The sequence below is a fragment of the Phaethon lepturus genome, unplaced genomic scaffold (genome assembly GCF_000687285.1).
Source record: "Phaethon lepturus isolate BGI_N335 unplaced genomic scaffold, ASM68728v1 scaffold38578, whole genome shotgun sequence".
Taxonomy (NCBI): Eukaryota; Metazoa; Chordata; class Aves; order Phaethontiformes; family Phaethontidae; genus Phaethon; species Phaethon lepturus.
The window spans coordinates 5,189-19,968 of NW_010559123.1; the positions used below are offsets into that span (position 1 = coordinate 5,189).

At 37.5% G+C, this 14,780-nt stretch overlaps 1 protein-coding gene across 1 annotated transcript; it reads left to right on the plus strand.

Annotated features, from left to right (window-relative positions):
- The first annotated feature begins 254 nt into the window (after window positions 1-254).
- On the plus strand, window positions 255-14,176 carry LOC104615362 (transmembrane protein 68-like). Its single transcript, XM_010293273.1, has 6 exons — window positions 255-583; window positions 2,188-2,352; window positions 5,571-5,764; window positions 11,602-11,662; window positions 12,063-12,202; window positions 14,072-14,176. Exons 1-6 carry the CDS (start codon window positions 256-258, stop codon window positions 14,174-14,176), a joined length of 993 nt encoding a protein of 330 aa, XP_010291575.1. The 5' UTR covers window position 255.
- Window positions 14,177-14,780: the final 604 nt, after the last annotated feature.

The following is a 14,780-nucleotide window of genomic DNA, read 5'->3' on the forward strand; positions in this document are numbered from 1 at the left end:
CAGCCCCTATTATCTGGCTGTATAAAAAAGATCCATAAATACATAGGATAATATCATCACTCTTTACAGGCAGTAGTGGATGGCAATTGCCAGCAGCTATGTTAGCATGACAGAGAGAGACGACGTGTTTCACTCTGTGCTATACCCAAAGAGGCATCAGGTATATCTACATAAAACTTTTTTCCTAAACTGATAAACTTCCATGATTACAGAAATTATAGCTTTTTTTTTTTTTTTTCCTCCTCCATGCAGAACATGATAGGTAGAGAAGAATCCTGCACTTCAGGCCAGGCACCAATGACCGACCTAAGCTGCCTTGCCTACGTTCTGGAAGAATGGACTGTTGTGGAGTACCTGAAGAAATACTTTTTTCATGTGGTCATCGTCTCACTGACAATGAGTGCAATATTATTTTTTTTTATAGTTCCTTTAACAATCCTCTTTTTCATTTACCTTACTAATATTTTGCTTTTAATGTATCAGAGGAATGTTGAGGTAAAAGCAGATCCCTTGAGTGACGTTTGGGATAGCGCAAGGAAAACAATAGCAAGCTTTTGGGATATATATGCAAGAATATGGCATGGTAAGTATGACATGACTTGTCTGAAGCTTTGAATTACAATACATAGTAAATACCCATAAGTTTTAATTATTTATTTTAAAGTTTCTTCCAAATGTATGCAAAGAAATGACATTTATTATACTTTGTATGGCATCTAACCCAAAAGTTTCTGCCTCAAAGACTGATGGCAATACAGAATAAGCAGAATGAAAGCCAGAAATTATTTTATATATGGTAAATTTCTCTTCAGTGGAAAGGCAGGTGTAGTTCTGTGTATATGGTAACAGAGTGAAGCACAGTGTTAATGTTAGTTCTAGTAATGTAACTGCAGGGGAGATGTGTTTTATGTTTTACCTTAGTAGCTGTTTAAAATCCATTTAATAAATGATCAAAACACAACAACTAGTCGGAAATGCAATTAGTGTATTTTTAGTTGGTGAAAACGACTTTGTGTTATGACAATTGAAAATAATTTAAAGAGCTGTATGAACAAAGAAATAATTAGATTCCACATTTAAGTTTGTACTGTGGCAGAATTTAAAAGTAACCTGATTTTTCAGTTTCATTACACTCAACCTTCAGATTGAGTGTAATGAAATTTCACCACACCCTGCTCCGTAGGAAAATCCTCAGCTGCATGCTAGGCACTTGTTCTTCCCACAGATGTAGTTTAAGGCTATCAGCAAGACTTAACTTTGCTGCCCTAAGGATGAAGAATATCAGGTTTTTATCTATGTTGCTATCCTTCCTCACAGCTTTTTCCCTTGATCTTTGAACACTCTGCAGTATGAAACTTTCTCCATCTCTTCCTAGGACTCTGCCTGCTCCATCCCCATCCTTCTCCCTGAATGGCTCATGACAGGGGCTGTAGCAGGGATGGAGACGAAGGCAGAGAAGGTGGAATAGAGCTCGTAGTTGGCAGAAGCTGTGACTTTCCCAAGCCTTTGTATACATTAGCCTCCTACTCTGGCTCCACCTAAAACCTAAATCAAACATAGGAAGAGCCAGGAGAGGGATTTACAGAAGTCCATGTCTGTGAGGACATTCATTCCACAATGAAGTGAATACATTTAACTCTTGTGGAAAGAACCTCTCTTTGGGATTCTTACAGATTCTTGTTTGGGCTTAAACATCTCAACCAGAGAAACTTTTTTTATATAAAACCCCAAACTTTTCATTCTGCCTGACACAGAATGGAGATTTGTACTTCCATATTTCAGAAAAGCATCCTGGCTGTTTGTTTGCTTCTCATTTTGCCAATGAAGCGGTTTCACACCAGTATAGTAATTTTTTTTTCATTATTGTACTTTGGACTGGGAAAAGTTCCTAATGGGAAGTAATTAATAGTCCCCTCACTGGGGAAATGTCAGGTTCAGGTCTGATCTAATGATTAAAGTGACCGACAAATTAGTCCACTGACAACCTGTGGTGTTTGAGGGGCTTTCTCTTTGCTATTGACCACAGGTTGCATCCAGAACTTAATTCTTTTAAAAGCTACTGCAGGGGCTTTCACAACTCTCTGAAAGTCATTTAACAAGGTACAGTGAACAGTTTTCTTTAAATTGCCAGATGATTTACAGCTGTCAGTGTATCATTGTCAGTGTATTGCTTTCCATCCCAAACAGGTTATGAGCTTCATGGTGTGGAAAACCTACCAGAAGGACCAGGCATTCTTGTGTATTACCATGGAGCTATTCCTATAGACTACCTTTACTTTTTGTCTAGGCTGTTTCTCTGGAAGAAAAGACTTTGTCTGTCAGTAGCTGATCATTTCGTCTTTCGTTTACCAGGTAAGAGCATGTTCTCTTGTATTTAAGCATCCTGGATTCACTCAACTTGTTGGTGGTTTTGATGAAATTTACATTTATTACGCTTTCAAGAGAGCTTGTAAACTACAATACTGCTTTTAGACTTTCAAACTAACAGCTAGTAGATGCAGAAGGGCAAACAAGGTCCTGTCTTTTAAGTGAAAGGTTATAAAAACGCTGGTAGACCCCCCAAAACCAACAAATAGACATTATATAATCCTGTTGGGATGAAAAGTATGCCTCAGTAGAAAGTGTAGGATAGGACTATATTATTGACCTAATGCTGTCCAGTCAGCAATGGACTGTGAGTGCCGAAGAGCCCAATAAATGGTAGGATATCAATTACCTATTTGCCCTTTACACTGAGTGGCCATTGCAGTGGGGTATGACATCAAATCTGTCTTTTGATCAAAGCCTGGAGTAGGGCACAAAACTTATTTGAAGATTTTACTGTTGAAGAAAGCTCTGTAATACTGACCACCACAACACATTGTAGACTGAGAGAGAAATCAGTAATTCCACTGTCAAAAGGAGAAGATATAGAAAAGCAAACTTCATTCATTTTTAGAAATGCAAGGCATAAAGAAGGAGCATCCAGAAGGAATAGCAGGGAGATTATTTAAAGGCACCTTTATAACACTTATTAAAAATTATTATAATACTAAAGAGTAAAGGAAGCTATTTAAAAGTTGAAGGACATTCTTCATAAAAGGAAGTTGTGTTCAAACACTGAAAACAAAGAGCATAAACCCAAGCAAGTTTGATACAAGAACATATTAAGGCGCTCCTAGAAGGATGGTGAGGAATAATTTGCTAAAGGCATACTTAGTAAATACTGTGTAGTACTAAACATGTCAGAAGCATGAAGTTACCAAAAGATGATTGGTTTTTAAGAGGACCCCTAAAGGAATATAAAGCTTAGCAGAATGTTGCAAAGGAGACTTTTTTTTTTTAAGGGATAAATGAGAGGGTACTGTTACAAATTGAAGTGTTTGTAGCACGGATTTTTATTACAAATGTATAGTAAACTATTGTCAGGACTAAGAAACACTCTCAGCTGTGCCTCTTCTGGACTATTGACGTGTTCATAATATATTGTTTGAATTATGTTCATGCTAGAGGAACAGAAGGTGGCAAATATGGTGTCAACCTATAAAAAGGCTACCAAAAAGGCATCTGGTAAAAAAGACCACAAATAACAGAGATTAGGCTTCCTCATTTGCTGCATTAGTAGAAAACATGTCTGAAAGTAATAGACTGAGTGAAAATTCTCCCCAACCTCTTGCTCTACCATACTTACCTGCTTTTTTGCAAAGAAATGTTACACTTCACAGATTGGCTCTTTAAAGAATGCTCATGAGCATATGCTGAACCTCAGTCTGTTGGATTAATTACAGTTATGGGAGAAGTCTTCTTGTGAATGAATAACTGGTTAAAAGGTAGGAAACAAAGAGTAGAAATAATTCATTTCACAGAGAAGCAGAATTCACCAGGTACACCAATGAAGATCAGTGCTGGCACCTATATTGTTCAAAATAATTATAATCTAGATCAGCAGTGAGGTGACAAAGCTTCATACTGGCCATTTTTTTCAAGGCAGTAAAAGCCCACACAGAGAGCACGATTATCTACCAATACTGAATCACTGTCTGATTAAATGGCAGATGAAATCCAGTATTAGTTATAATGCAGTGCAGAAGGAAAGAAAAACAAGTCTAAACACATAAACATGTAATTAGGCTTTAAATTTTCTAGATAACTTTAGGAATAGGTCAGCTTAAGTCTCAGCAATCGCCAAAAGGCAAACAGAATGTTAGGCTTATCATGAAAAAAGAAGAAATAGAAAATACCATTATGTTCTCAAAATGCATAGAGTGCCCACATCTTGAGTACTGTGTGGAATTCTGGTCTCCCCATCACGGAAAAGCTGCAAAGTAATGAAGATACAAAAAAGGACAAGGATAATCAGAGGCACACTAGCATGGCTTCCTTTGAAGAGCCAGTACATAGGACAGAAGTCTTGCATGACTGCGGGATATAAACTTCTGTGTGACCTGGAAGAGGTGAATAAGAAGTGATAATGTGTTCATGTGATACATCACAATTCTTAACAGGCAAAAGTTTTAAAGCCAGGCAAAGGAAGTACCTATTCACTTTATGAGGATATGGCATCCATGGCTGCAGGATAAAACAGGAATACATGACAGTTCACGAAGGGATTAAACAAAGTCAACATCCGTCTGACAGAAAAATCTATCAAACACAATGCCTTGAATAAGATTAAATACAATTCAGTTACAAGATGTTTTCCACAAAGCTTTTGTTGCAGACCTTTGTCAAAGTTGTAGTGCTAGACACCAATTCAGGCAGTCCATAGTTGTTTACATTTATTAATATAGACAATCTCTGTTCAAATCATGCTGCTGGGACAGTGAATTTGAAGACTGGGGAAACTCATTTGCCAAAGCTCTCTATGGGAGTTCCAAACCCATAGATTTAAAATGTGAAGATATTACAAGAAAGCATAGAGTGCTTCTGTGGTTCTCAATCTATCTTTTGGAGAATTCCCAGTTACGGAAACAAAGGAAGGAGATTCATTGAAGTGTTCATGCAGTGCTGAAACTGCCCTGCTTACTTCTGCCATTCATGCATCTTATGAGTTGTACAGCAGTCCGATTTGATCCATGTAGTTTGCAATTTAACCACAAAATACTCAATTTAACAACTCAGAACCTCAGCATTTAAAATGTTAAACATCACATTTTAAAAGAACGCTAAAAATAGTTGCTTGTCAGGTATTTGTTTTTGTAGTAATCTTTACTGTACCAAAAATTTGTATTTTTTTCTGTATTAAAATATTTAAAAAGGAGGAGGGAGGCACAGATGTTTATTTTGATATGATATGATATGATACACAAATTTCAGTTGCATGGCTGGTGTTTTGATAATTATAGAAAATAGCATGTGGAGGCATTAGTTTATTGAGATGCTCCTGATAAGCTGGTTCATCTTCATAACATTTGAGCAAAAACATTGTCACGTATTTGTTATTTTGCTGATACGTACTCTGTACAGGTTTTACTTCCTTCGTATAAATTTGCCCTAGTTTAAATATATATCTATTAGATTTTCATTTAGCTGTAATCTTGTTCCTACATGCAAGCAGTATTTGTGATATCTTTGCTACTTATTCATTGCAGGACTGCAATTATTACTCGACGTGACGGGTGTTATGCCAGGTACAAGGGAAGAGTGTCTCATGGCACTGAAGAATGGACACTTGGTGTCCATCTCACCAGGTGGAGTTAGAGAAGCACTATTCAGTGATGAAAGTTATCAACTCGTGTGGGGAAATCGAAAAGGCTTTGCTCAGGTGGCTCTAGATGCAAAAGTGGTGAGTATTATATGTTACCAATTCCACTCTGCTTATTGCATACGTGCTTCAATATAAAATGCAGCTTAGGAGTGTTTGTTGGAAAATCTTCCAGACAGAAGAAAAGGTTCAGGAGTAAAGACTTCTTTTGCTTTTCCCACCACTTTCCTCAAGCACATTAATCCATAGGGAGCAAGGGTTTTGTGGAACTTTATAGCTTTTTCTCGACCGTTGCAAGGCGTCCATCTCTACAGTTCCATGCTTACAGTTCCATCATGCAGGCATCCAGTTTCTTGTCTTGATTGTATTTCAGGAATCTTCACTGTGGTGCTTCCCCATATTGCTGTAAGGTTTTATTCTTTTTTCTCATCCTACTAGACTTGTATCTTTACCTCACTTCTACATACCCAGCCATTTTCTTATGGCTCCTTATCTATCTTTCTTCTCATATATTCTGGGACGGTGCAGGATTTTGTTCTTACCCTTACTTTTCTTCATGTTTGTGAAGGATTGCCTCAACTAACGCAAGGCGTGTCTACATCAGTGTCTGAGTTTGAATCCTGTGTGCTTTTGAAGTGATTTTTCCACCTCCCTCACATACCATGCTTTAATTCACATCATGGAACGTGTTAGAATACCTGGGCTGCATTCCTTTTGGCTGAAACTAAACCAGAATTGGGACCTAATACTCTGCAGTTGCAAATGGGCATTCAGTCAATGGTACCAGACAAGAATTAGTTCTACTTAAAAACAGAGCACTGATGAGTGTTCAGTGTCAATGTCAGATCCTCAGCATCCTCTAGAGATGTGCTTTCATCGGTTTGCACTCCACTAATGTACACATGGCCATAGTTTCAGTCATATTTTACATATGGATGATGATCTACAAATACAAACTTCTACCACTGGCTCTGACTTCTTCCACATGTAAGACTGTTTCACTGATATAGTCTCTGGGAAATAATTTTATTTGGGATGGCATAGAGCTGAAAGAGCAGCAATGCTGCTTCTTCCCACCTGCCATTTATCATCACCACCACTACAGATGAATTTTCTGTCTTAATTTAGACTGAGCATACCTAGCGCTCTTTGTGTCTGACAATACCGGTACACATCCAGGCTCCATCTGTTCTTCCATGAGCTTTCTGCTTCTTTCTCATGAATTGTGCCAATGTAATTTTTCTTTACATTCTTATGACTATATCATCAATTGCAGTGCTCTTCTTTGGCCTTCCACATAAACACAATCCTTTTCTGTCTATATAGTAGAATCTGTACAGGGAATTGCGTTCTACCCATGAAACTTCAATTTCTTGCCATCCCTTTCAGGTTTTTTGTGCGTGTTTTGTGTGTGTTTTTTCTCTTTTTCAGTTTTTTGCTTCTCAAACTTTGCTTTGGTCTCTTGTGCTAAAGCTCCTACTACAAAGTACCTAAGGTTGCAAAATGCATGCTTCAGGTTAATATTTCTTCATAACTTTATTTGTCTCTGAAGTCTTGTGGGGACATAACACTAGAATAAATTTAGGGGAATTTACCCAATGGATAAAGTAATTTTAGGCTGGGAATCCTATTTCTACCTCTTTGTCTTGTTATGTAGCCTTTTTAAAGTCATGTTTTATGTGCTCCTGTTTCCTCTCCTGTCCTTTTTCTCAAAAGTGTGGGCTGCTAAATGTTAGTCACAATATTTTGTGTATCGTGTGGGCCTGTACACCACCCCTACTAGGAAAATATCAGAATGTGAATAGGATAAACCCAGTCAAATTCATATGGGCATTTTGAATTCCCTTATAGTCTTTCCTCTTACGTATTAATTTAATAATATACTCTTAACAGTTAGAAAGAGGTGTCACTTTAACAACTTGAGTGATTTCTAGTAAGTTTGCTTTCATATCTGCCTTTCAACCTACTTCAAACATTTGAACAATCTTTTGCCAGATGTTTTCACTTCACTTGGAGTGAAATATATATATATTATATATCCTTATAATATAATTCTACAATGTTTTTTAAAAATAAAAATTAAAGAAATCGGATTGCTCTTAATATAGAGTGCCACCCTAATCAAAACACATCACAAAAATCCTTGCTAGTAATCCTCTTAATCCTTCCAGTTTTCCATAATTTAGAACCATATGGAAATAGCTGAATAGTAGCACCTAAAATCACTAGCACCTTCTATTGACAGGGTTTGTGTTTTTTTAAATTTAATGAATTGTGTATTCATTAAGGATAATGAGGATATTCATAAGGATAAGGTTCTTGCAGCGTGAAAGGTTCTTGTGGTCATTTTGTATAGCATGTTGGGTAAAACAGACACTACGTAGGATTATCCGTTACCCAGAGGGAAGAGAGTATTTTCTCCTTTGACACCTACTAGCCTGAGCTCACCTTTACAATGCTGCTGGCTCTTCTATCACTTCTTATTGCACTCATTCAGTTGCTTTTTGGTTTTTGTTTTTTTCGTGATCAGGAAGTCTGACTGGATCCCATCACTGTAATTAGCTTGCAGGCTCCACTGAATTTTAGGCATCTTTGATATTTCTCTGGAAATCTGTCATCAGACACACTTTAGATAACTAAAGTTAAAAAAATCAAGTGCTGTGCCTTTACCAGTAGAGGGGGCAATATTAACCTTAGATACTATTTCTTATATAAAGTTAGGCCCATACTAGTAACTGGATTACATCTTTGGACAAATTTGGAGCTTTCTTGTTTCTGTTTGCTCTTACTGCATCCTTTTCAATACTGGCCAAACCAGTCTTGTAGGTTGACTGAAGACTCATCTAAACTATCAGAATTTGCTCTATAATGTAGCAATTCATATATGTTTTGCTAATACTGATGCTGGATGAAGGCAAGAGAGGACTATAAGTGCCTTTTTAAAAATTTATCTGCATACAGTGTAGCCATCAACCAAAGAACCACACACGCTTTACAGTATTCAAAATGACTACATGGTGGTTCATAACCTGCCACAGATGACCTGAATGGGGATATCGAGACAAAAAGAACTTTATATATGAATAGACTTATTCTTATAATCTCATGGAAGTTCAACAGTTCTTCCACTGAAAAAGTTGAAGAAAAGCAAACAACGAACATAGTTTCAGCCTCAGTCCTTGCCTGCACGTTTCCACATTCAGATTCCACTTCATCTTGTATAACTTCTCTGGTCAGAGAAGGAGACTGTTATTCTTTAATGTTAAGACTCAATGGACTTCCAGAACGTATATTTGTCTCAGCTGAATTCATGTATGCCAGGGCCCTGAGCTTCAGAAATACCCTCGGCCTATGGCTGGAGTTTGATAGGCTAATGGGGAGGAGTCATCGTTTCTGAAGATCCCTGCATTTTATCTATGCCAAAAAAAATGGTTCAAATCTCGTTAGGTAGAAGATATACAGGGACTAGGGTTTATAAAATCCTTATGCATGTGCAAAGACTTTGGACTAGATGATCTCCAGAGGTTCCTTCCAACCTCAACCATCCTGTGATTCTGTGATTTTCAAGCTGGCTGGGTGTGATCGTGTTCAGTTCCAGCAGAGCAAATCTAAATCTGGGGTTTCTGCAGATCTCATCATGCTGCTTTACAGTCACAAGATTTTAAGACTTTTTAGCAAGGCCTGCTGCAATAGGACAAGGGGTAACGTCTTTAAAATAAAAGAGTGTAGATTTCAACTAGAGATAAAGAAGAAATTTTTCACAGTGAAGGTGGTGAAACACTGGCCCAGGTTGCCCAGAGAGGTGGCAGGTGCCCCATCCCTGGAAACATTCAAGATCAGGTTGGATGGGGCTCTGAGCAACCTGATCTAGTTGAAGATGTCCCTGCTCACTGCAGGGAAGTTGGGCTAGGTGACCTTTAAAAGTCACATCCAACCCAAACTATCCTCTGATTCTATGTGTGTGCCCATTTTTCATCAGCTTAGGGACCAAATGCTGCTACTGACTCTGTTCAATGGTTCAAATCTCGTTAGGTAGAAGATATACAGGGACTAGGGTTTATAAAATCCTTATGCATGTGCAAAGACTTTGGACTAGATGATCTCCAGAGGTTCCTTCCAACCTCAACCATCCTGTGATTCTGTGATTTTCAAGCTGGCTGGGTGTGATCGTGTTCAGTTCCAGCAGAGCAAATCTAAATCTGGGGTTTCTGCAGATCTCATCATGCTGCTTTACAGTCACAAGATTTTAAGACTTTTTAGCAAGGCCTGCTGCAATAGGACAAGGGGTAACGTCTTTAAAATAAAAGAGTGTAGATTTCAACTAGAGATAAAGAAGAAATTTTTCACAGTGAAGGTGGTGAAACACTGGCCCAGGTTGCCCAGAGAGGTGGCAGGTGCCCCATCCCTGGAAACATTCAAGATCAGGTTGGATGGGGCTCTGAGCAACCTGATCTAGTTGAAGATGTCCCTGCTCACTGCAGGGAAGTTGGGCTAGGTGACCTTTAAAAGTCACATCCAACCCAAACTATCCTCTGATTCTATGTGTGTGCCCATTTTTCATCAGCTTAGGGACCAAATGCTGCTACTGACTCTGTTCTTCATTGGCTGATCATTGTATGTGAGTAACTTAGTTGCCAGATTTCCTTATAGCCTAAGACATGTTTCTCTTGCAGTATTCCTAAAATTTGAAGTGTTTTATCTATATGATAGGTGGGTTTCAAACATTTTATATGTTAGACATAAAGTATTTGATCAATAGCTGAAGCTGTGTGGTATTTTCAGTGTCCAGTAGTTAAAAGCTTTTAAAAGATGTTACTGATTATTTTTTAAGGGTTTATTTCTAATAACTTCCCATAGTTTCTCATTCTGAAGGGTTTACTATTACACTTTTATGTGTGTTTCATATTTTTGTGATCTGTCAGGGTTTTTTTTTCTTTAAATGGTTTCCATCACTTTGAGTTCTTTGTTAGGCTCTAGTTAGGTCTTTTTCTTGATTGTTTTTTTCTTGTCCTTTGGTAGTTATTCTTAACAGCAGAAAAGTGTTCTTTCATTACCTTCTCAAAAACTAATTCCAACAACAAGCTCAAAATACAGTTTTAAAATTTTAATTAAAAAATTAAAAGGGACAATAGAGGGGAAAGAAGTCACTGTATGTATGGATACAACCACTGTCAGTTTGTCTACAAACTATATAATCTTACCTCAGGCTATAAGACATGACTGTTTTAAGTTCAGGTATCTCAAGTAACTTTTTTTTCAGTCACAATAATGAAGTGAACTTGTCCTGTAACTGCTTAAGGATCTGCCCTCCAGAAGGTGTGTAGTCCAGGTCAGTGAGGACATACAATTGCCTTATTTGTTCAAGGGAACTGCAGAAGTTTTTTCCAGTGGGGTATTATCCAAACATTACTGTTTCAGTGAGACCTTACTTTCAGAAGATGAGATGAGCCAAACGTGAATGTCTACTTGCTTTCTGCAAGACCTCACAAACTGAATACTTTCCCATTCATCACACACGATGTAAGCTTTAGACAGAGAAAATGCAGAAACTTCATTTTATGTTTCAGTCAGCAATACTGCAATAAATATTTAATGCACAAGCTATTTTTTTTTAGAATCTCAGTTAACTTTTATAATGTACATTCAAAATGAAAGGTATAAACCTCTAATAAAATGTCAGTCATTTTCCTTACAGATGGTGACTTTGAAACAGCAATGTTCATGGGAGCTGAGAAATAGAATTTGATTTCTATTCTGGAGTTCATTTTTTTATAACAAGATTCCTTGTTTGCTACCTAGCTGACTGATAATTATCCTCTGTACTCAAGTGTTTTTCTTTGCTGCATTAACAGGCACTAAAACTTAAATTTAAACTTGGTATAACATTTTTACCTTTTTGGTTTTTTGTGATTCCTTAGCCCATCATTCCAATGTATACTCAAAATGTCCGGGAAGGATATAGGATGTTTAAAGAAAGAAGTAAGAACTTTAAAATATATTTTAAGTATTTGGAATGTTTTCTCCACTTTTCTCTCAGATTTCTCCCACTTTTCTCTTAGATTTTCCTCTTCAGACTTCTGCTTACTTTGGATTCTCTAACACACTTGCTATTGGTCAGGGGTATCTCAGATACGGAAATAGCTTGTGTATAACTGGTTTGTGCTGCGTGATTTGGTTCTTTAATGCAGTCTTATTTCAGTGATCTATTAAGTCTATCGAGCTTTGTTTTGGTGGACAGTTACCTAAATACTGTAATTTCTTCTTGACTGTCAGATAATGCATGCGTTTTTAAGAAGTCTTCCATATTAATCAGATTTCAAGTGTGGATTTTGTTTTCTGTGACTATAATCTCACTTTTCCCTCCCTGAAACTATTTCAGGATTTTTCAGACAGTTGTACGAAAGTACTCGATTGCCATTTACTCCTCCATATGGAGGACTTCCAGTTAAATTCCGCACATACATTGGGGAGCCAATCCCTTATGATCCAAATATAACTACAGAGGAATTAGTTGAAAAGGTAAGTTAGCTCTCCTTGCAATACTGAACTACACACATTGCCCTCTATTATATGTGCACTTGAAAGTAATTTTTTGTATGCTTGAATAAAGACAAATACACTTTTACTAGCTTGTTAAAGCAATGGGCAGATGAGTTCCAGGATTATTTAATGTACAGATACCTACAAGTATGTACTGACATAGTAATAGTTGATTGGGATGCCCTCATCTTTTCAGAATGTGTGAGCTCTGTCTTCTTGGGATGCTAACTTTGTTTCTCCCATGCCTTAGATAACTTTGAAAATGGAAATTATGTAAAATATGTTTTAAGTTCAGTTTTTAGTAACTAGGAAAATAAATTTCATATATAAGAACTACCTTTGAAAAACCTCTCTAGGTAACATAGGTCTCTAGAAACAAAGTTCCACAAGAGCTTCAGTCTCATTGTCAAAAGGAAAATGTTAAAAAAGTTATTTCCATCCCAAATATAAAAATATTTTGAGTACCTACAGCTTGGTGAAATCAGTGGTGCCCAGAAGCATAAGAATGTTGATAGATCCAGGGTTTAGGCATTTTTCAAAATACTAATCTATACAGAAAACGCACTTTTAAAAAATTTTCATAGAAGACGAAAGGAGGGCTTTATGCAAAAATAATCCACTATGGCCTAGGAATACACAGATCAAAACATTTGTTAGGAACTACTGGTGTAAAAAACACCCTGCTGCCCCCAAAAAGATGCAAGAAGGCTTGCTTTTCTCTGTTTGTTTGTTTTGTTTTGAAGATCTACTGCAGATTGTTCTGGGCTTCACAGCAGTGAAACCAGAAAGGCAGGTTTGGTCTGTTATGAGTGAACTGCCGCAGCAAGCTCTGGAGTTTGGTCTTAGCAGGTTTAGGAGGCTGGAAGCAGTATTATTCGTGTTAAGACTGCCCTTATGGTTATCCATATTCTTGGATTTTGGGGGAACAGTATTTTATGTACCTGCAAAACTGAAATTGAAATTTCCCATGATATTTGCTTTATGAAGTCAAGCCTTTGACCTCCCACTTCAGTGGGAGTACAGGTAGGTCTTCTGTGGCTTGTATTAGTTAAAAAAGCCCCACCAACTTAAATGGGGTTTGAGATGAGCTTGGCTGACCTCTATCTGATCCTGCCCTGGAAAAAGAGTTGGGACATGAATCTGTCAGGAAAGGTTTGTCCACTCTTTTTGTATATTCCCAATGATATTCTACCATCAGTCTGGGCTACACCACCGGAGTATGTAGCTACCATTATTTCAAGTTTAAATACATGAGGAAAAACTAAGAGATGTTACTTCTTATCCCTAGTAGATATACATAATATTTTATGCATTCTCTTCACAAACTTGCATTTGAATCTCCTGTAGAGTAAAAATGAACAGAATTTAGATATGAATTCTCTTATTATGTGCACGCTAAATATGACACAATTATGGCAGTATTAATGTTGGGAAGGACAGACAGAAGTCCCTACTCTGAATTCCTCGTCCCAGCAAGGTCAGCTATGAGATCAGAAGAGGTTAGTCAGGCTTTATCCAGTGCTCTTTATGAAAACCTTCAGGGATAGAGATTACACAAACTTAATGTTTGCATGTGTTAAAGGATTATTTTGACTTAGTAATGACCAGGTTTGATAAATGTCAATAATTTGAGCCTATCCAAACTGCAATCAATGTTTTTATTTCTCTCCTTTCCAAGGAGAGTGTTGTTAGGATGACTAGCTAATATAGAAGACAACTTTTTTTCTTAAAGTAGATCTTATGTGTGAATTTCCCAATACCTCTTGAACCTCTGAGAAGACGCCAGTGATTATACTGTTCTTCCTTGCATAAGCAGGTCTGTAAAGGCAACTTTCTCTTCTCTTTCAGACGAAGGCTGCCATCCAGGCTCTAATAAGCAAGCACCAAACAATCCCAGGCAGCATATGGAAGGCTCTACTGGACCGATTTGATAAACATTGTAAAAGTGATTAGAATGCTTATTTCATTGGTTTTACAGCATACAGTAAAAAACAATTTCCTACAGCAATGATGACTAATAATTGCTGTTCAACCAGTTTAATTTACAAGGTTCTACAGATTTGACAGAAGAAAACAATTAACCTCTTGAAGGTTCCCCTGTGTCTTTGAGGATATTCTGAAGTCAGAAAGACTGAAAAAGAAAACTTGCATAATAGCAATGCAACAGCTAAATTCTCCAAAAGGAAATCACATAGCCAGGATTTGCCTAGTTCCTAAAACAAGTATGTACATACATCTGAGAGCCTCAGAAGTTTTGTCTAGATCTGTGGTTTTATGTTTTGAGCAGTTCATGGTCCAGTCTCAGAGCAGAACCTCAGATCTGGTGGTGTCCCACCAGAGTCCCCCGCTTGGTGGGCACCTTCCCTGTCAGACCCCACGCAAGATGGTGTCAGAAGAGAAACTGTCTCGCTTTAGATAATAATCTACTGCTTAGATCACTTTTCTAGAGAGAAATAATCCCATTAAACCAGATATTAGACTCCTACAAACACATCAGTTTAGTGGTTCAGTACCCTGGAAAGTAAGAATGCTACAACTAAGACTTTGCCCAGACATA